This window comes from Manis pentadactyla, chromosome X (assembly GCF_030020395.1).
Source record: "Manis pentadactyla isolate mManPen7 chromosome X, mManPen7.hap1, whole genome shotgun sequence".
Classification (NCBI taxonomy): Eukaryota; Metazoa; Chordata; class Mammalia; order Pholidota; family Manidae; genus Manis; species Manis pentadactyla.
The window spans coordinates 141211011-141232714 of NC_080038.1; the positions used below are offsets into that span (position 1 = coordinate 141211011).

At 45.8% G+C, this 21704-nt stretch overlaps 1 protein-coding gene across 4 annotated transcripts in view; it reads left to right on the forward strand.

Annotated features, from left to right (window-relative positions):
• The first annotated feature begins 2924 nt into the window (after window positions 1-2924).
• AFF2 (ALF transcription elongation factor 2) overlaps window positions 2925-21704 on the forward strand; it is a 443889-nt gene continuing 425109 nt past the window's right edge. For all 4 annotated transcript variants that reach the window (XM_057495313.1, XM_057495315.1, XM_057495314.1 and 1 more), the window contains exon 1: window positions 2925-3082. In XM_057495313.1, the coding sequence (XP_057351296.1) occupies window positions 3036-3082 (47 nt within the window). In that variant the 5' untranslated portion in view covers window positions 2925-3035. The remainder of the gene's footprint in view (window positions 3083-21704) is intronic.

Consider the following 21704-nt stretch of genomic DNA (forward strand, 5'->3'; position numbering starts at 1 on the left):
TGAAGAGCCAAGTTCTATGGCTCTGGGTCCCAGAAGAGCTGGGGATGGGCAGGAGGAGGAGGAAGAGAGAAGGCACAGCCTCTCCCTGCTCAGGAGCTGATGCTCAGTGAGCGAGTGTGGGTCTGGGCTGCGGGCGGGCCGGCCTCAGAACTGCCTGGCCCCTTTGGTGCTGCTGTCTCAGCTTTCTCCCTATTCCAGGGGGCGGCTGGGAGTGGGAGCTCCTTCCCCATGCCGTGCCTCCCCTCGTCGTTTGGATCTCCGGAAGGGAAAGCCCCTGCCCCTCTTTGAAGCAGCAGCAGGCACCGCTTGTCTCTTCTCTCCTTCCCGCAGGCAATTCTGGTCGGAGTGCTGCCTCTTGCTGGCTCCTTCTGCTTCTGCTGGGTCCTCCCGCTGATTGGGAAGAAAGTGCACCGGTGGGGTGATGGGGGTCTGGAACTCTTAAAGGAGCAGTTTTATTTCTGTTGGAGATTTATTTACCTAGCACATTATTTTTTTTCTGTCTTTCCCCAATCAATATAATCCGATGAGAAAAGTGAATCAGATATAAAGCGACCATAATCACCATTTAAATGTGAATTGTAGATGGTCTTGTTTTCCTCTAAGGATTTTCGAGCAGCTCAAGCACCAGCCGTAGCAATGATCATTATTAGCAATCAAATCCAATTCGAGGATCCTTTACCGAGGGCATAGAGGTTGGGGGCCACCGATATGAGTGAGGCAGTCCATGCCACCTCAAAGGCTCAGAGTCTAGGGCTGGAGACGGGAATTCCACGAATAAACAAGGCACAGAGATCATCTGAAAATCCTGGCGCTGGTTTTACCAATAGCTTTTCCACGGTGGAATCTTTGACCAGAGGAGTTTACACAAGTAGCCAAATTGACAAGGCAATTTGAAAGTCAGTCTTCCCTTGGCTGTCCATTGGTTAATTTGCATCAGTCAGCTGGTATTTGTTAAGAACTTGGTCCTTTGCAAACACTTAAGCAAAGCCTCACAGGATGCTAGAATTGCAGTTATCTTAGTGCCTTGTTTCTGTATGTGAGTGTGTGCTTTTTTCTGATACAAAAAATGTGAAAGAAACCAAACTCCGGCCCCTTTCAAGCTCAGATTCTGAAGTCATCCACCTCTTGGAGCTCTAGCACCTTCTACTGGGTTAAGCGCTAAAGGGGCTTTCAGGTATATTCTAGGTTCCAATCTGGGTTCCCCTCTAGGAGCAATGTCAGGTCTTGAGCAAATTACCCAGTCGCACTGCCTCAGTTTCTTCTGAAAACAAAACAAAAAGTAGAGAAAAGCTATATGGATGATTTTGAGAATATGAGATAATATTAGAGAAGCATATTACATATAGAAAGGAGGATGCCAGAGCAACAAGAGCCAGATGGCCTGTGGATCAAGTGTCTGTTTCTACAGTGGGGACAAATGAGCCCCTGAGAAGAGACTTGATCAGAGGCACACACGAAGCCACTGCCAGGGGCAGAGCCGGCACCCAGCTCTGTCAGGGCCCAGCCGACTGCCCTCCCCTGGGAGAGTCCTGGCCGAGGATTTGAGTAACAGCGCCAAAGCTGCTCCCTCCTTACAGCCACACGGAGAAAGCAGATGAGATATGTGGGACTCCGGAGTACTTGGGCTCCCGAAACGCCAGAACCGGGTCCCGCCCCTTCGGACACCCCTTCTCCAGGCCAGGCAGCCTCTTCCTGAGGCACGGCTAAGGGGCTGCACCCTGCCCCGGACTGTCTGTGGAGGCTGATAGAGGGAGGAGTCTGCACGTGCAGAGGGACGGATTCTCTGGCCCGAAGGGGGACAGGCCGCCGATGGGTGGGACAGCGGGCAGACACTTGGTGGTTTTCCCATTTTCAAGAGGAGCAAAGTGCAGAAGTCGTTTTCTCGGGGCACGTGGTGGCCGTGCGGACATGGTGATAATACCACCGAGTTTCCTGGCGTCCTAATCCCGAGCCCAAGGAGCACACAAGGAAGGCCATCGTGCGTGCCCTGCAGCCCCGGGACTCCTGGGCCCAGAGCATGGGCACCGACTGGGTGGCGTGCCGCGCCTGGCCGCCCGGTCTGGCACTGCGGCATGCCTGGGTGGCCGCACGCGGCGCCGCGGGGACGGTGAAGGTGACCGCCTTCTCCTTCCCGGCCCCCCATGCTCTGCGCTGCGGACCCGAGGGATGCTCGGGCCCGCCAAAGTTTTCGCTGGTGCTCGGGGGCCCGAGGAGCGTCCCCGGGCGGAGTCTACGCGTCGCGCAGCGGGGTCCGACCCCCTCCCCGCGGCAGTTGGTGCGCTGTTTTCTGGCTGCGAACCGCAGCTCCCAGGGGTGGGAGTGGGCGGGGAATCAGAGTGGGGGTCCCCTTCCCGAAGCCTGAGCCCCGGCCCCGCCGCCGCCCCCCACCCCGCAGCATTCCCGTGACTGTCTCTCGGGCCGGGACCCGGGCGTGGGTCCCCCGCTCTGCGGCCGCTTGCGCCAGCTGATTTTGACAGAGGGGGTCCCGGGCCGCGCGGGCGGGCGGAGCGAGCCCCTGCCAGATCCGGGGATGATAACGTGCCGGCTCCATGTCGCGGCTTCAGGCTGCCCAGGCTCCGCCCCCTGTGAGTGTGTAAGTGTGTGATGCTGCCGCGGCCGCCGCCTGTGCAGCCGCCGCCGCTGCTGCCGCCGCCGCCGCCGCTGCCTTGGCTGCCGCTGCCGCTGCCCCGGCCGCTCCTGCTTCCGCCGCCGCCGGCCCACAGCCCGCCAGGCGGGCGGCCCCGCCGGCCCGAGCCCCCAGCGGCGTCCGCCGCAGCGTCGGGGCGCTGCGCACGCGGACCGCCGCGGAGCGAGCGGACCCGAGCGGGCGGCCAGGCGCTCGTCTGCCCGGTGCCGCCGCCGCCGCCGCTCCCGAGCGCAGGACCCGGCCCCTCCGGCGCCCGCCGCCGCCGCCAATGCGGCCCGCTCACTTTTAGCCGGGCGGGAGGGCCGGGGAGCCGGGCCGCCGAGAGCCGCGCCGAGAACCGCGCCGACCCGCGCCGAGCAGGGACGCCCGCCTGCGTCGCCCGGCCGCTATGGATCTATTCGACTTTTTCAGGGACTGGGACTTGGAGCAGCAGTGGTAGGTGTTACTGTTTTGCCTTCTCTTTGGCTACGCGGGTTGCCGGCTGGGGCTAGGCTTTCGCCTTTGTTAAGAGGCGCGGGGCTGCGGCGGGGGCGCCCCAGACGCCCTTCCGCTTGCTCCCGGCCACCCCTAGCCCCGGCCGCCGCGAGTCCTCCGTCCGGCGCCCGGGTGGGACGAGGCGCGGGCCCGGGGAGGGATGCGGGTCCCGAAAGCGTCACGCGGCACGCCAAGTCCAAAGAGTTGCATTTGGCCCCGATCGGGTCCGGTGCGGCCCGGGGGCAGAACAGCACCACCTTCGCCGGGATTTGCCCCCAGAACGGCTGCCTGCGCCGGACTGGCTCCCTGCGCTCCAGAGGCTGGCGCCTGCAGAGCCTCAACTTTCCGGGTGTCCGACGCCGGCGGTCGGCCGCGGGGACAGGCAGTGAGCCTCAAGGTGCCACCGGCCGCCCTTCGCTTCTTCGGCGGCCGTCGCCACCTCCGTCCGCGCCACCTCCGTCCCCGCGCGGCGCGGCGCGCACACCTTGCCTCGTACCCGCTCCGCCCAAGCTCCCCGCACTCGGGCGCGGAGCGGCGGCTTTGGGGGCCACGGAGCGGGGAACCCGGGGCCGGGCTGTCTTCAGCGTGCTGCTTTCAAGACGGATGGTTTTGGAAGTTGGCCCCCGAAGGCGGCCGCCCCGACGGCTGTGCACGTTGAATTAACGGCCGGACCCCTGTCCGCTCCCACCGGGAGGCAGCCGCAGGTTTGTGGAATGGACACGCAGCTCGGATTCAGAGGTTTTCGCCAAATACCGTAAACTTGTCTCTGAGGGGGTTTTGAACAGGGTGCAGAGGTGACTGGGGAGCTGAAAAGTTGTTCTTCTCTGCGTGATGTGCGCGCGCGCCTGTGCATAAATAGTGATATACATAACTATTCACTTTTTAAAAAGCTTCACCTTCTGTCACAAACGTTCTCATTGTCAATTTGTCACAATATTTTAGCATAACAAGTTCCCCCCACCCTCTAGCCCTTGGAATTAGATGGGGGGAGGGTGCGGCGGCAGCGATTTAGAATTGCACTCTGGGTTATTGCCTTTTAAAAGGTAGAATAATCGAGAGTACTGAGCGATAGGTGCGAAATCTTTTGCAATGTTAGACTATCAGCAGCCGTTGAGTATGGATGCTGTGTATTTTTACAAGGATGTCCCTTGCTGATGTGATATTTTGGGCAATTTCCTTCTTTAGAAAAGGGTCATACGCTTGGCCAATAGCTTCATTATGCCAATCATGACTCCTTTAGATGCAAATCCAAGATAATCACAACTTAAATACATTTTATTTTACAGCAGTTCCGGGTAAATCCTTGAAGCCACAAATTATGCTGTATCGGTATTAATCTGTAAGGCATTTTTGATACCATGCAGGGTTTTATCAGCTTTGCAGAAAAACATGTTACAATTTTTAATGACCATGCTGTTATTTAAAAGCAAAGATCACAATAAAATTACTGCTCAATTAAATATTATGCTCCTGCACACAGCCTCTACTCCGCCTAATTTATTTTTGGAGACAACTGATAACCATGGCGTTACTATTTGCATAAAATTTGCCTAATATACGGTGTGGGTAACATCATTAATTTAACATTGCTGTAATTGATTTAGTGTGTGTAGTTCAAATGTTCAACATTTACAAGATATTAGGTATTTTAAAAATGTGTTATGTTATTTTAATTTCAGCTTAATCTCAGGTACATGTAGTTGCATATTTAAAGGGCTCTTTTAGGTTTGATTTCATTTTTTGGAAAGATATGCCCCACCCCTCTTGGGAGACTGTCTCTTCTGAAATTAAGGAAAACGCAAAACATTTTCTCCTCCACCTCCCTAACTGCCACATCGCCTAAGAAACGTGCAGACTTGGACACTCCTTGGATAGTATGTGAAATACCGACGAATTAGTACAACATATCTGCATAAATGAGCTGGCCTGTTTCTCCTGTGCATATATTCCAGAAAAATTTCCCCTTCTTACTGTTTGATTGTCAGGGGCAAGCTTCCTTATGAATCTGTGTGTGTAAACATTTGTGATGTGGTTGTGCATCTGTTTTGTACCCCTCCCCACAGAGAAAAGGAGCATAAATGTGACAAATAGTGGATGGACTCAAAAGCTTGATACTGCCTTGAATGGAAATCTGTACCTTTCCAAACTCTCTGGACATCCAGAGCATGCCAATTACATCTTCATTATATGTTTACTTCCCCTCCTAGGGAGTAAGTCGCTGCTTAGAGTGATGGCATCCACCATCACCACCCCCAATCCCCAGGAGGTCCAAGGAGGAAAAAGGCACCAGCCAAGTTAAGGATCTCATTTACATTGGCCCTTTACTCAACATTCATTTGTGCAACAGAAAGCTCTGAGCTCTCTCTCCTATAACCCTAGATGTCTGACAGCAAATGGATCAGGCCAGCTAAAAAACCAACTCCTTTACCCAGACTGAATGAAAGAGGACTTTACATACGCAGACCTATGTGTTATTTGCAAACACTTGAATGTAGTACACAGAAAGTCCATGACCATTTATAAACCCACACATTTGTCAGGAGGAACATAAACGGAAAGGATGGGGCATGCGTGATGCTGCAGTGTGCCTGGGTCTGTGAGTGCTTAGTGCCTAACAGACCACAGCCCTGGATTTCACAGACTGCAAAAATACCTTAATGGATCATGCCCTGGACGTGATGAAAGGGCCAAAGCATAAGTTCTTCGAGATTCCTGGATGAACGAGCAATGTGCACCTGAGTCTGAATTAAATATGAACCAGTCTGTGAGAGAAGCAGAAGGTGCAGATGTCTGTCTGTGCACACCAAAGACACCACTGGCTCTTAAAAAAGTGAAAAAAGATAAAGGAAGAAAATAAAATGTTATTGTTTAAATCATTCCATAGGCTTGTCTGTGGTAACCCAGTGAATGAATCGTTGAGGTGTCTGGAGATCTTGTGGCTAGATTTGGACTTGTTTACCGGCAATGGGGTTGACCTTAGCCCCCATTTAAAGGGAGAGGGGAGCAAGAGGGCCTGCGAAATGTACAGCCCTTCGGTCCTGGAAGCACTGCCTGCCCCCCAGCTGATTAGGTATTGGTCCTTCTTCATCCCCTCTGTGGAGGTGCTTATCTTCTTTTTATTAAAAAAAAAAGGAAGGAATGAAGAAAGGACAGACAAGCACAGAAAGAGGTGCATTCTTAACAATAAAAAATGAAAAGAAAACGTGATAGCTAAAACCAAAATGATAAAAAGCCTCCTGCAAATTGCAGTTAAGCCGTTGTGACAGTGGTGGACTTCTCAGTGTGAAGGACGGCATCAGTTGTTTGTCTCACAAGTAGCCTAATTAGAGGTTTGCTTGCAAATGGGCAGTTATACAGGAAGAGACTTAAACTCACTAAACTGTTATATAAATAGAAAGTTCAAAGGTCTGTGTGGGGCTGTCAAGGCTAGGAAGGGGCCATGTGCTGGCCAGGCTTCAGGCCGTCCTTCTGGGGTGAAGGCAGCCGCCGGCCTCTCCCAGCAGCCAACACTTTCCCTGGTTTCCCTGGGCCTTGCAGGGGAGGAGGGCCCTGCTCTCCAGACAAAAGTGAACTGTTCCAGCTCCAGGCCGGCATGGCCCATGCAGGGCAGCAGCCTGGCTGCCACCGCTGGCTCTGTGCACACAGGTCTGCCGGGGCCTCCTTAGCCGCAGTCCTCCGGAAGAGGGCAACAGGCCTGTTTATGACCAGTGAGGTGTGGGGGAGAGAGCCAATACAACCTTGGCTAGCCTCGGGCTAGGAGGAATGTGGAGGTGGCGGCCCAGGGTCTTGTTTTGACTAAGGCTTGAAGCTTGCCAGGACTTCAAATTCTCAATCTCCATCCATTTTATCTTCCCCCTTCCTCTGTGTTGGTCTTCCATTAAAAGGGAGACCGTCTATGGTCTCTTTTCTTTGCTAGGACAATATGTTTTCTCCAGTGTGTTTGAGTATTCATTCAGCAAACCATTTGGGGTTGAGTTTCTTAAGGCAGTGTATGGGGAAGCTGTACTCCAGGAGGTGAAATTAGCTAGTGGTAAGTTCTCCTCCAGGACCTCCCAAAGCCCCCCAAAGAATAAAAGCTATCTCTGTAAATTTAAAACACGCCAATTGGACAAAGAAGAAATTATCTCATGTTAGAAATCAGTTTAACGATACGTGAATTGTTTTGCTAATGATTCAGTCAAGCATTTAACAACTTTAAAATATACAAATCAAGATTGAAAATGACTGCTTCAAAAATGAATCTGTCATTATACACATAAGCAAGATTCTAAACATTTATGCATTTTGTAGATGGATAAAATTATATTGTATTTAAACATGCTAATTATTGTTGAATAGAAATGACTTTAATGTGCCGAACCTTTATTTCATGCCCATTATTCTTAGCTAATACTATTTCTTGCATGCAAAATTTGCACATATTTAACAATTTCAGAATCGTAGAAGTCCAATAAAATGGCCATCTCTGGAACAATCTAGAAGTTGTAGCCTTCTGAGCTTAGAGCTGTAGGTCATACCTCAAAAAGGGAAACTGCCATATACTTGATGAGCCTGTCATGTAGATAAAACAATTGGTACAGTAACAACATTTTCCACCTTTAATTTTGTCTGTCTTTTTCTCATTGCTGTGGGATAAAGAAAGAGATTTAAGAGACTTGTTTACAGATAATGGAAAGAAATGTATTGCTGATTAAAGAACTCAAGATGACAGAAGTACTCAAGATCATAAGTTGGAGACCACTTTCTGAAGGTGTATGGCTGTGTGTGTAGCAGGGGGTGGGGGCGGGTGGAGCACATCATCGACATTGCTACTGTGAATTGAGTATTTACTCTGTGTTCCAAGCATCACCGAGTGATTTAAATACTCCATTTCACTTTATCCTTCAGACAATGTCATGACCTAGGACCCACTATGGTCTCTACCGGTGAAGTAATGGAATCATTAGCCCCTTGGTGCTGCAGTCGGGTTTCAGCCTAGATGGAGCTGACCCCGGAGCCTCACGGTTAACAGTGACATTGTGTCCAAGTCTTCCCAACATGTGGCATCCTTTCCCATATGTCATCCCCTTTGGTCACTGTGAATTAGATGTGCAGGTGTCATTCCCATTTCACAGATGAACAACAGCCCCAGAGAGGTTCTTTGATGCCTCCTAGTTGACACAGCCTGGTTGGTAGTAGAGCTATAGGTCAGGAATCCACATCTCCTCATTTCCAGTCAGGTGCCTCTCCTAGAAACCTCAGTCTGAAATCTCATGGCCTGTTGTTTAGTGTTACCCTGTGGGTAGTAGCATTAGGCTGTCCATGAAACAAACGATTGGGTTGTATATGGTACGTTCACCTAACAACAAAATGTGTGGAATTACCATGAAAGTGACTGGCCTTTGAACTCCACTTTTTTCTTTTAATTAAAAAAAAGACACAATTTATGTACTGATACAATCTCTTAGCCCTTCTTTTATGGATGCCCCTTTAATGAAAATCTGCAAATAGCAAACTTTATGTATAAATGAGGCAAAATGCAAGTCCTTGAAAACTGTCCATTTCAATTTCAATACCCTAATTTTGAAGATTTGATACTTGAACATAGAGAAGACCACAGTATATTCGTCCGGTTGATTTGGAGCCTCAAAGCTGCATGTAGGAAGTGGATAACATTTCTTGGCAAAGTTTTGTAACTTACCACACCTGTGATTTGATTTGATCATCACAAGAACCCTATGGGTTTGTCAGGACTGGTATTAGCTCCATTTTGTAGATGAAAAAATTGAACTTCGGAGAGGTTAACTGACTTGCCTAAGTTTGCACAGTAAGTGGATGGTCTTAGGATTTGTGTTTATTGCCCATTTCACTGCATCACCACTGTTGCATTAAGTGGTTTGTGTTTAACATCCACGTTGCTTCCTAGGGAGGGGTGTTATCACCCTGCTTGCATCATCTAGCACAGGGCCTTTCCCGTTATGGGTGCTCAATAAACACCTGTGGGTTGATGTTAGAGCCCCATCAGTTCAAAGAGTGTTCTATGCAAATGCATAGTTGCTTAGTAAAGGCTGGTGATAATACTGGCCCTCTGCCTGTTTGATAGTGTTTTAATTGTCTCTAGTTTTTTTTTTTCTTTGACAATCTGCTTAGCCAGTCTGGTCTCTCGCAGAAAGTAATAAGCAAGAGCAATGGTTACAGAAGAAGCATAAGAGGAAAAGACAAAACTCAAGCCCATGTTATTTATCAGTGTGATAAAAAAAATAATTTCTATGAATTTTAAGATATACTTAGAGCTGAAAAAAAAAACAACTTTTAAGGCAAAGGGGTATGGGGGTTAATGGACTGGTATTGTGTCCCAATCTGAACGGAGAACGTTAAAGAAGAATGTGTGACAAAAACCTAAAGAAGAGCTGAGAGGCTGGAGGCTGAGATTCCTCCAGCTTTCCTTGAGTTTCGGCCTTTAAGACTTGTATTTCATCATGAGAAGGCTGTTTTTCTACTTAACTGTAGCAGATCCATGCCATAAATTATCATGACTGTTAAACAAAGGTCCAGCACTGGGTTCCTCTAATGTAAAACTTTTATGTTGCAGTTTAATGAAATTTTATATGCATGTTCAAAGCAAGGCACACTTTATACGGTGGAGAGGGCGATGCTCTGAATGGTTGAATTTATTTTAAAGTAAATCTTTTCGATGACCTTAGCTGCTAACATCCACCTACTTACTGAGCTGAGAAAAATTATCTGAAGGCTTAAATAAAATGGCATGATTTAAGCCAGGCTGGCAATAGCACTGCTGTGAGAACCTGATTTTGATTATGGATTGCTTAGTTTATAGAATACCATTTTTTATATACCTGTACATTTTGCTTCATTTGAAAAAGAAAGTCAGCCAGTGATTTAAAGTAATCATTGATACTGGTTCTTCAATAGGTATGTGCTGGTATCTGAAGGCATACAAGCCACACATTGGGAAATAAGCTAAGAAACAGGTTTCTCTTTCATTAGAAACTCAAAATCACGCATCTGTTTATTTGTTCAATGTTCCTTTTGCTGCAAAAAAGGGAAAGAACCCATGAATTCCATCCTATGAAGAATGGTTTGTTTTGTTAGATTTCCAAATAATAGTTCTCTGCACTGTCTACCATCTTCAGCGGAAACCAGATCTCAGTCGCAGATACTGGTTCTCTTGGTGGCCTCGCTTGAATCATATTCCTGGAGTCTGAATTTTGTGTTTTGTAGGCGATGTATCTCTGGAAATAGCATTTGAAGTGAGTTCCTTCTTATATAAATAGAAAATAAAAAACCTACTTACCTTGTAGTGGTGCTAAAATTGCAGTCTGGGCTTTACCAGTCCTTGGAAGAAAACGTTTCTCAGAAGTCTGATGTCTTCTTGGTCTTTGGGTCTCTAGTATGGTTGCATCAAACCAGCTGGCTAGAAGGAGCATGTAAGGAGGTTGGTTTAACCTTTAACCTTCTTACTGTAGTAATATGTACATGATGACCTAACTATCTGGTGCACAGTGGAAAATGCCATCTCACAGGCTTTATTTTTCCTTCCGGGATGTCAGTCAACTAATTTTTTAAATGAATTCATTTTCCAAAGAGACTGATTGTTTTCATGCCAGGTCGGCACAGCCATAGTAACTAAATTAAATTCCAGCATGATGGATGTTTCTGACGAAGGGCCATGGAATCATGGAGAGGTCTCATCAATTAGCCATTATTTATTTGCTGGCAGAAAGCTTGGCTGTGGTGTGTAGGAATTAATCAATTCCTTGAAACTAGTATTTTAAGACTGGAGCGCCCTTCAGGATCATCTGGTGCAGGCTCCTCATGGTATAGACGAGGAGGCTGCGGCCCAGGATGTGAAGACGGCTTATCCAAGGACATACAGTTTGTAAGTGACAAAGCTGGGTCAGGAGTCCTTGGGCCCACGTTCAGTGTTGGTCACCTCTATCAAGAACTGTTTTCATTGTGTGCCTACTCTGTGTCCAATGCTTTGCTGGGCAGTCACTTTGAGAGGGAGATGGAGGGAATGTAAAAGATGACCTTCAGCCCCACTGACTTCACACTGGAATGAAGAACTAGATTTGGGGAAATAGTGTGAGATGGATGCGAGTAAAATAGGAATTCCAAGAGAGAGAGAGAATGTGAACTAGAGAAGGAGGAGCAATCCTTGTCAGGGCTCAGGAAGGTCTTTTAGTATTATTAGCAGGATCCAGAGTAAAATGGGCAGCCAGAAATTTGGAATGTTTAGAAGATGACGAGCGGCCAACACTCAGTATGAAACAGCTGACTCTGGACCCTGAGCTGTCTGCTTTGCCAATAGCCCACATTCTTCACGTAATTGCCGAAGTTACATTTTGCCACGCAAATGGAGTGTGCTCATTAGCAATGGCCACCATTGGCCGAGGGACAGCCACAAGACTCTTGACAACTATTTTGACTGTCTGAATTATGGCAATATTCATGCAAACATTCTTCAAAGAAATACCAAATGAAAATCTGTTTTCCTGAATCAATTGAAACAAATGTTTTCAAATTGCCACAATTGCTGGCAAAGCAGCTATTTTCAAAAGAAGCATATATTGTGGTTCTTGAGATGTACCCAAATATATCTCCACTTGTTCTCCTTCTTCAATTTTTTTTTAATCAACTCATTTGTCTGGAAGGTGTATACCAATATTTTGCCTTCTGCATTTCTTTTTCACGGAGTGAGTTGGCATCCTGGTACCATCTGATGGGTGTTCACACTGGTCTTTATGATCAGTTGTTTGGCCGCCCGGCAATTCTTTTTCTGGCTTCATCATTCTCCAAATCTCAGCTCTGTCTCTGAGAAGCTACTAGCTGCAATCCCCCTTCCTCCCCTGCCCCCCAAACTTACATACTCCGGCCCTATCAGCTTAGACACCCCTCCTCTGTGCTCCCAGCTGCCCTGCACATACTTCTGACGCATCTGAGTTGTTCTGAGGGATGAAAAGATGTCTTTTATTACTGTATTCCTAATGTCGAGCCCAGAGTAGCCTAGTGTAGCTACTCAGAGTGCAGCATCATTCATTTATTCGATTTATTCAAGGACTATGCTAGGTCCCAAATAATGAGTCTAAGTGGAAAGCCATATTAATAACTCATAGTAATATTAGTCGAAAGTGAAAATAATAATTAGAGCTAATATTTGTCAATGTGACAGGCTCTGATTTGTGTTATCCAGTTTCCCTTTCTGCGAGGTGGGGGGAATGTGAAGAAGGGTTCAGTGACTTGGCCAAGGTCACGCAGGTAGTAGGTTGCAGAACCAAAAATAACACAGGCCATGTGAATCCTTAGCTGCTCTGCTAACCCCTGGTGATGCCCTGGGAGAGAAGCTAAAACAGTGGCGAAAGCCCTGTGTGCTTTGGGGTTCTGCAGTGGATGGCATGGATGAGGCTTTTGTCACGCAACCTAAATTTACAAATTAGCATCAGACTTTTAAGCCCATAACTGAATGTGAGGTGTAACTGACCCAATGTCTATGACAAGAGAGTACAGAATTCCACTCCTCTTTTGTGTAAGCAACAGATTCAGTGCTTGGGAGGAAAGTGCATCAATATGTAAATGTTGACTTAATTCAAACTTGACAAGAAGGAGAGCTCAATGAGTGTGGGTTTTGTTTTGTTTTTTACTTCACTACTGCATCAGCTGTGCTCAGAACCTTGTCTGGCACACAGTACATGACGGTTATTTTCTGTTGGATAAATACATGGATTGATCTACAGTAACCTGCCTAATGCTTTGTGTGATCAAATTTGTGAAAAGGTAGCTCAGAGGGGCAAGAATGGGTGGAAGAGAAGAGCTGAAACCACAGTGGACAGGCAGGTGCCGGCAGCCGTGCTGCTTCACCGTCAATAGATATGCTCCTGAAACAGGCGTGCGTATTAAAATTTTCTGAATTAAATGCTTGCCAGGAATCCTGTGGGGAATTCTTTTTTGAGGAGAGTAATCTCCCAAACAGCCCTAAACTTATCAGATGTATGATTTTAGATTTTTATGTATAATATTTTCTTTTCATGAGCTATACCTACATTTAGTATCTACAACAATGCTATAAGGGTAATTGTGCTGACTTCTTAAAAAAGGTATCTTAGTACCATCACTGGATTGAGGCTTTCATCAAGTACAGAAAGTGGGGGAGAACATGCCTTCAACATTTGCTGAGTAGATATCGCCACACTTTCTTAGCACTGTGTCCTCTGAGCCAGATGCCTGTTTTTTTTTCTTTCTTTTCTCCTCCTCCTTCTCTTCTTCCTTCTTCTCTTTTTCACATTCTCCTCCTTCTATAGTTCCTGCTTGGGAAGCTACCCTAGGATTTGGGTTTTCCTAATACATATTTTTAGTCTGAATACATTTTCTATTTATGCATGTGGAGGATTCAGATTACAGTGGCATCCCAAGGATGTGTCGGGGTAAGAGAAGCAGCACTGGTGGGACAGTGTGCCACCTGCCTTACGCATGTCAGCTCACTGAGCAAGCACCCCGAAGGATACGTGGTTTTGCTATGTCAGAGTTGCACATAATAGAGTTTGACCGGCAACTTCCAAGTATTAAAAATAATCTTGGGGAAAAAAAAAACCTCTAAATGTTATTCTGTTGTTTTCACGGTGCAGAATTAAAGGTGATAAGATGCAGGTCAAGGAAGAGAAAAAGATAAACAATCTGGGACATTTTAGTGCAGATAAAACACCCAGGTAGTTACATTAATCAGACATTAAGGTACATACTAGGAGGAGAAAGAGAAGATACTTACGGGTCTTGAATAAATTTGGTCTCATAATCAGAAATGAAATGTATCTGAGCATTAAAGATCCAGGAGAAATGCAAGAGCCACGTCGGACCTTTCGAAAAAGCTAACTACTAAATATTAATGTTATCTCTTTTGCTACAGTTAGGCATTTTGGCCAGTTGGTTTTGAGGTTCTGTAACAGTTTAAACTTCGTCAGTGCACATATATGCAGACTGCAGGTGGTAAAAGTTCCCATCAAGAATGATGAAGACCATTATCATTGGATCTTGATTAGCATTTTACCTGGAAATTACAGTAAAATGCCAACGCACACTTGAAGACCATTGAAAATTTGACACTGGTGGCCCTCTTTTACCTCCTAGGCTTTTGTAAACAATCACAGTTACTCATATGCTTTGAACAAAAAATAGAAATTGGATGAACCTATTTCGAGAGGCTTGAAAAGTTGAAGTGCATTCTAAATGTAGATTAGTAGCAAATGATGACAGCTGAGCCAGTATTACCTCAGTTGATTAATTTATAAGGATACTGGTCAATGATTGTAACCAAAAGCTAGGCAGAGTAGAATCCTAATGGGATCTGCCTGTTAAAATTGCATAAAGTAGGCCATTTGATGGATTTCATAGTTTCTCAAAGCTCATTTTAACTTCATACAAATAATGCATTAGTCACCCGGGATAAATGACACATTGAATAAAGTTGTGATTTTGTCTGCTTCTCATAAACTGATTTAGCACAGGATTACATCTGGCTTCGCAGTTCATTCCTATCCTAAACGTTTGTAGGTAGAGTGGGATCTTTCTGTCTCCTGTTTCTATCATCTCATTAGGTGACACTGGACCATACAGGACTTGCCCTGCCTCTGGGTGTCTGGGGTGTATAAGGAAGACTTTCCGGTTGGGGTGTAATGTTAAAAACAGCCACAGATACAGTGAGGCAGACCAAAGGGTTTATAGACGTTGTCCTTCTTACTTAATGCATGATTTGCTGAAAGATTTCAGTTTTGGTTGGTAACCAGTTTGACATTGGTTAAATTTCAGACCTTGAATAAGTGAATTATAAAGTAAATTTGGTGATATTAACACTGAAATCACTAAAATCCACTAAAACAAGTTAAAATGTGAGCGATAACAATGCCTAGATGTCCAACTCTAACCCACCATTCCAGTCATGCCCTTATCCTTGACCCTGGGGATGGGGAGTCTTTTTTTTCTTGGGCAATGAATGCTTCAGTGGTTTCTCCGGGACAGTACATCCTTCCCAGCCTTACAATATCACCCCAACATTCAGTTTCTCCACCCTGACCTGACTATCTTTTTACACTCTGATCACCATTATTGGGTTCATTGCCTTAATGGAAGAGGGGAAGGTGAGTTTGCCCAACAGGAAAACTTTGAAATCTATTGGGCCTGCCATTGCATACCAAATTAGGTGAAGGGGCAGGTTTTAAATTCATGGGTGGTTGGAAATATATGGGTTTATATTTTTAAGATGTAAAAAACATGATCAGCAGAAAGTTCATGCAACTTTGTGGACAACAAATAACTCTTAAAAACTGAGGTACATGATGAAGTTGGGGGGGAGTTTCCTTAAATTGAACATAATCATAAAAATTCAAGGAAAAGCAATATGCTCTACAAAATTTATGAGTTTTTTGGGGAGGGAGAGTTTGCAGAGCTTGACACCCTCCAGTGCATCTGGCCTGGCACATTCCTGTTTGTAATGAGAACCTTATGGGGTGCCGGACCTTGGTTTCCTTAGGCAAGTCCTGCTCCCCAGGGGTATCATAAATGATACACAAGTCAGAAACTTCCTGGCTCATGGCATTTCTCCGAGGTGTTCTAGTTAAGCTGCCTCACCCAGCTATGGAGCAGAAGTTGGGAGGAGAGTCCACACATAAATCTTTATGGAACTTTAATTATTTTTTTTGCCATCATGCATAGGAATTGGGGGAAGCCAGAACTAAATGAACGTGCTCACAGGACTTCACAGAAATGGTCCAGGTTTTGGGGGTTAACGTGACTGTCATTATTTCATAGATACCCACTCGTTTAACAACAACAATCAGAGAACCAGGGGTGTAAAGACTCTTAACGGAAGGTTGAACGGACAGACACCAAATAAAGAACAGAGAGTACAGTGCTAGTCCCAGCTATTGCTCAGGAGTTTGCTTATGTTTCACCTTTCCTAGCCCTTCCTTTTCTTCTGCACGTGACCACAGTCTCACTGGTGAATCTGGGCCTTACCTTGTAGGCTGGGTGGGGTGGGGGTGGCTGGTAGGATGAAATGGGCATTTGTGAATTCTTGTTTGCTCACATGCCAGCACCTGAATTTCCTGAATGCAGTTCTGACATTACTTTATTCTCAGAAGAAGGCATTGCAGCCATAATGCTGCCTTCTGGTGATGGTGGTTGGGATGGGAAAAGTCCCAGTTGCGTTGGCCTGTATGATGTCCATCCTCTACTGTGCTGCCCCCACCGCCAACCAATGAATGCCAGCACCTCTGTCGGTGTGCCCCGAATACAGCCTAGCTTCAGCAGCCCTTGGGGAGAAGCCTGAGGTCACTTACTTCTTACTAGATGACCCTCTGTTCCCTATCAGCCACCCTTCCAATGCTGGCTTTTGCATTCCTGATGTTTATTCCTGTAAATGACTTAGTAGTTCTGGTTTTATTCACTTCTGTGGATAGGTCTAATAGCATCTAGAAAAAGCCCATAGCATGACCATCACTGTCCCTTTTCATTGTCTTCCTTTTAATCATATCTGTTACTCTGATAAATTTTCGGACTCGTTGACCCTTTATTAGTGAGCTGGGATACAGCAGTATTTGCAAAGGGGAAAAACAACACTGCTTTCTGGGATCCATTTAACTAATTTCTCCTAAGGACTATTTGTGCATTTTATGAGAGGCATTTTTAAAAGGTTGTAGTGAATGAGGCAGCCCATGTTGAATGACTGAGATTGGACAAAATGAAACATTTTTTAAGGAAAAATAGGCAGTTTTTACCTTTCATGAGTTTACTTTGAAAGGGTAATAGATACTGGACCTCTTCCTCACTGGAAAAAAAGGGGAAGTAACATATTCAGGGGGCTGAAGCCATTAATATCTGGCAAGCTGTTTCATTGATGCCAAATATCAGGTCCAAAACCATTGTGGTTAATGGAGATTTCTGCTCCATCAATTTTAAAATCCAAGAAGGCATCCTTTATTTAAATCGTCAAATTATTAGACCTTCATTTTTCATTGGCAGATTAAGCCACACTTGTTTATATTTCTGGTGTTTAATAGTTAAGACTGGATCTTCCTAATTGAACAACAGATGATGAAGCCTTCCTAGTGTCAGTATAGATATTTTGTGTCCCTTCTTTGAATGTTAACAGGAGGGAATTCGGGCTCTCTGGGAGCCACATTTTTTTAAATGATAATCTCCCTTTTAAAAGCTGAAATGTAAAAATAATAAAGGCTATAAAAATATAAAAAGAAATATCAATTTTCATGAATCAATTTGAACTACTCTTAGTGGTGTGCAGGCAAAATGATAAATGTGGATATGGCTCGATTCTCTTGGAAGGCGTGATGGTAAAGAGGAGAGGCAAGACTCCCAGACCCCCATCCTAGCAGTTGTGCAGTCTTAGAACTTCAGACTCATGCAGGTCCCCCAGGGAGATTAGAGCTGGGCCAGCTCCTTGCCAGGGCCGAAGTCTTTTCCTCAATCCCTCTACCAGTGGTTACCCAGCTTCTGCCTATCCAAAAAAATGGGAGGAGAATTCAAATACCCCTTGAGGTGGATCATTCCTTCCTGTTTGGACAGTTCTGGAACAAATCCCATTCTGTGTATGAAAAGGGCCTCTCTGGAGCTTTCAGCCCTTGGTTATAGCTCTGTCCTGGGGGCCACAGAGTACATACCATCTGTTTAGTTCCCGTCAGCAGTCCCAGGGTCTGAGGGCACCACGTCCCAGCATGTGATATTTGCCTGGACAAACTCACAGTGACCCTGTCCGAATATGCATGGCAGGTGGCTATGCCCAGAAGGCTCTAGTTCTGTTTTTAAGGGTAGATAGAGCAGGGAGAGGCCTGTCCACCTGGTCCAGAAAGTTGGGGTGACAAGTAGATCCTCAACAGCCCATGCCCAGGGAAGCCTCCCTCTGGGGATCTTCTCCTTTAATTGCCACAATATGGGAACCCAAAAGGATTGAAAGACTGGCAGGAATCTTTCCAGAGGAATCAACTAACTAATGTTGAACCTCGGTGCCTCCTGGGAAACTGCTTATCTCTCACGGTGGCCTCACTGGTCTACACGTGGCAGAGACAAAGGCCCCCATGGAGTGAGCAGCTACAGCATATCCAACACTGCTTCCAGCACTTTCCATAGGTAAACTCTGTTAAACCTTCCAGTAACTCTGTGAGGTAGTAGACATATTTACGACTGAAGCCAAACCTTTGCGATGTGTGAGATCCTGAGTAGTCTGTCTCCTGAAGAGGGAAAGGGACATTCCTTCATTCCATAACTATATTGTGGATGTCCGTCATGGGCCAGGCACTGGGGATGTCGTAGGGGCCATTGGATAAATGGCCCCTGGAGTCAGACCATTCCATGCTTAGAGTAGGATGAGATGTGGGCAGAAGTGTTTTGTCTCTCCAGGGTGCCCAAGGTCCTGCCTGAAGAGCCTTCCAGTTGCTGGGATTGTGGCGCTAAGAGGACACAAACAGATGCTCCTTTCCCCGTCCCACTCAGACTACCCTTCAGTACCACTGGCCTGGTTCATTAATGCTGGAGATTTATGTGAAGGAGATCAACATGAGAAAGAGGACTGGCCAGAGTCACAGCAAACCATTTCCATAACCACTCTTTGGACAGGGTTTGGGTTATCAATCATAGACTGCAACTTGTGGCACAGGACATCTGGCTTTCTTAGTGGCTGCCAGGGGCCTAGGCTCACCCAATGCCACCTTGAGTAATTTCTTTAGTGCCTAGTAGTCACTATTTCTATCTGTTTTGCACGAGAGACCTTAAGTCAAAATGTAGCCTCTGTGACATTGCCCTGCTTTTGTTGGTCACTACTAGCCTATAGTCAGTGTTCGGCAAAGGACTTCCCGTGCTGCCCTACTGATGAATGACTGCAAGTCCCTGAATTCAGTTGTACAGATTCTTTTTGCTGGAAGACTCTAAATTATAAAAGAATTTTTTCACACATCATTGTCCCAGCTGTTAATGGGGCATCCTAAGATGAGTAGTCTCTTGCTACCAACTGCTTTTTATAAATATTTAGTTTCGAATCTAGACTAGAGCTTCATCCTGACTGGAGGGAATAGCTCATTAAAGAGAGTTTAGGTTCCATGTTGTTTCAGTCTGGTCTTCGCACTGGAGTATGAAGACTTGTTAATAAGACCAAACGGAGTCAGCTGGTTTCTTCTAGAGAGCCACCCTGACTATCACTATGGGTGACGGATGACAGCCTTTGTGTTGAGAAGTTTATTGTATTTAATTGGCTAGCACTCTGGTGTCTTTGCAGCACTTCTGCAAGCGAAGCTTTACATGACTGGGTCATTCAGTGACAGGTGAGAGACCTTTGTAAACCGTGTTCTCTGTGCTCTGCCCTGAGCAATGACCCCACATGTGACTGAGCTTTGATGGGGGACAGAAAGGGTGTTTGGTGTTCGGTCACTCTACACTTGAGTGGCGGTTACCTCATGGAGTTGCAGGTAGACGACTGGGTATGCCTTGTGTGTAGGCAAAGGCTGGATGCCCCTTATCAGGAATGTTGTAGCGGGGATTCCGGCATGAGATAACGGTTGAACCAGATGACCTTTGAAGTTGTTTCAACTGCTGAGTTTTTATGATGCTTTAAAATCCCTTAGGAGAAAAGCTGCAGTTTAGGGCATTGGCTGTGAATCTCAAGCTTGAAGTTGTCAGAAAATAATGCCCTAATCAAATCACATTAAATTCACTTTCACTTTTAGAAATATATGGCTCACACTATTTTGCCTGATTTGGAGAGGGGGAGGGGTGGTTGGGGGACGTGAGAGGGAGAATAGGAAGATGATCACTGCAATATAAAATACAAGAAGCAATGGAAATAACAGCGATGGTGTAAACTTTAAAGTCTTCTTTTAAAATTAAAAGAATTGGGAATCACTGACATATGTAGTGTTTAAAAAAATTGGAGGCTTGTTTGTGAGCTCAATAAAGGGAGTCTGTTAATTGCTATTGCCTTCTGTTGGCATTTTAATGACACCTTATATCAATAGAGGCAGCAAAGGTAGGTTTGGGCTGCCCTCCCGCGCCTCTTCTCATTCTCGCATCCCTTAGGGCAGGGGCCTTACTCCCTTCGGCTCTCTGGCACTCTTGTTCCAGAAGTCGCTTACCCCTTCTCTGGGTCAAGAGGGAGGTGCTCGCCCAGTGGAGAATGTGTGTTTATCCTCCTCTTATCGACTCACTTTCTGTGGCCTTCCACAGCAGAACCGAAGCGTCTTACTCTTGTTCATTCATAACATCATGGAATAACTACTCCAGTCTTTAAACACAGTGTTAGTGAACTCACTTGTGGTGATTTCTAGTTCAGTTTGGTTTGTAGTAAATGGCTGCCACTCATGTAGACATGAGAATAGCACAAAGCTGAAGAGACTACAAATTTTTTTTTAAATGAGCCAAAGAGAGCTTAGGAATTCAGAGAGGAATTTGAACTGTTGCTCCTGTCCATGCGTGTGGCATCACTTAATGACATTAGAAGGGGCCATTCAGAGACCTGAGGAAATGACTTAATAATATTTACCAGTATGTGTGTGTGTGTGTGCTTATATACATGTGTGTATACTTGTATACACATGTGTACGTACACACATGGACACATGCATATGTAAGTAAGCTAGCTGTAGATTCTAGGCTTTCATGAAAGTTGAACTCTTAAGATATGTGGTCCTAATTCCCTAGCCCACCTCCTTCCCCCATGCCTACAAACAGCCTTTCTTACTCTGTTAGCCTTTTTGCCTAATTGAGGGGCTGTTTTGTCTAAACAAATGATGCCATTATTTTATTTTGAACACTTTTTTTAAGAATAAAATAATCAATGCCAGCTGCCCTGAAAGCTTGTGAATTTAAAGGAAAAAATCTTATAAAAACCAGCTCACATCTGAGATGCTTCAAAGAAGGAACTTTATCCAACATTTTTCAAACTTATAAAATCCATTAATGTCCAGGATGCATTCTGGGCTTGCTGCTTGTCCAGGACTAGTTTTAAATGCTTTTGGATTTGGGAAAACCCCAAATGCATGTTGCCCCAAGCCCTTTTCCCTCTTTAATTTTGAGACCCCCATGTATTTGGAGGGAAATGTAATCCATATGTTTCTAATTCATTCACACTTAACTCATCAAAATGTTGTTCCGTAAGAGCCATTTGATGTTAATAAGCTTTTGTGCATTTTTAAAAATAAGCTTTTGGACCCCCTGCCCCCACGGCCCCTGTGTATTTCTTTATAAAGGAAAGGCATATTTTGCCCAGGGTAAACAAAGTAAAATGCCCAAGAGGTTGAAATTTAGGTCTGAATTCCTGCCACACTGCGCCAGGGGCTCCAGGGGGCAGGTGCTGGGCCCCCACGCCTTTGGGCTGGGTTGACTCTTGCTGCTTCCTCTTCTTCGTCTTCTTTTGAAACCCTGGCTCAGCTGGCTCTGTCCCGGATGCAGCGCTATGACTTTCTGAATAACTGAACTGAACAGGGAACTGACTCCCCTTAACCGGAAGCTTCCTTCACCTCTTCAGAGAGGAAAAAGGCATTTGTCTTAATTTGTCATCTGAAATAAAATGTCTTAACACAGAAATAACTTC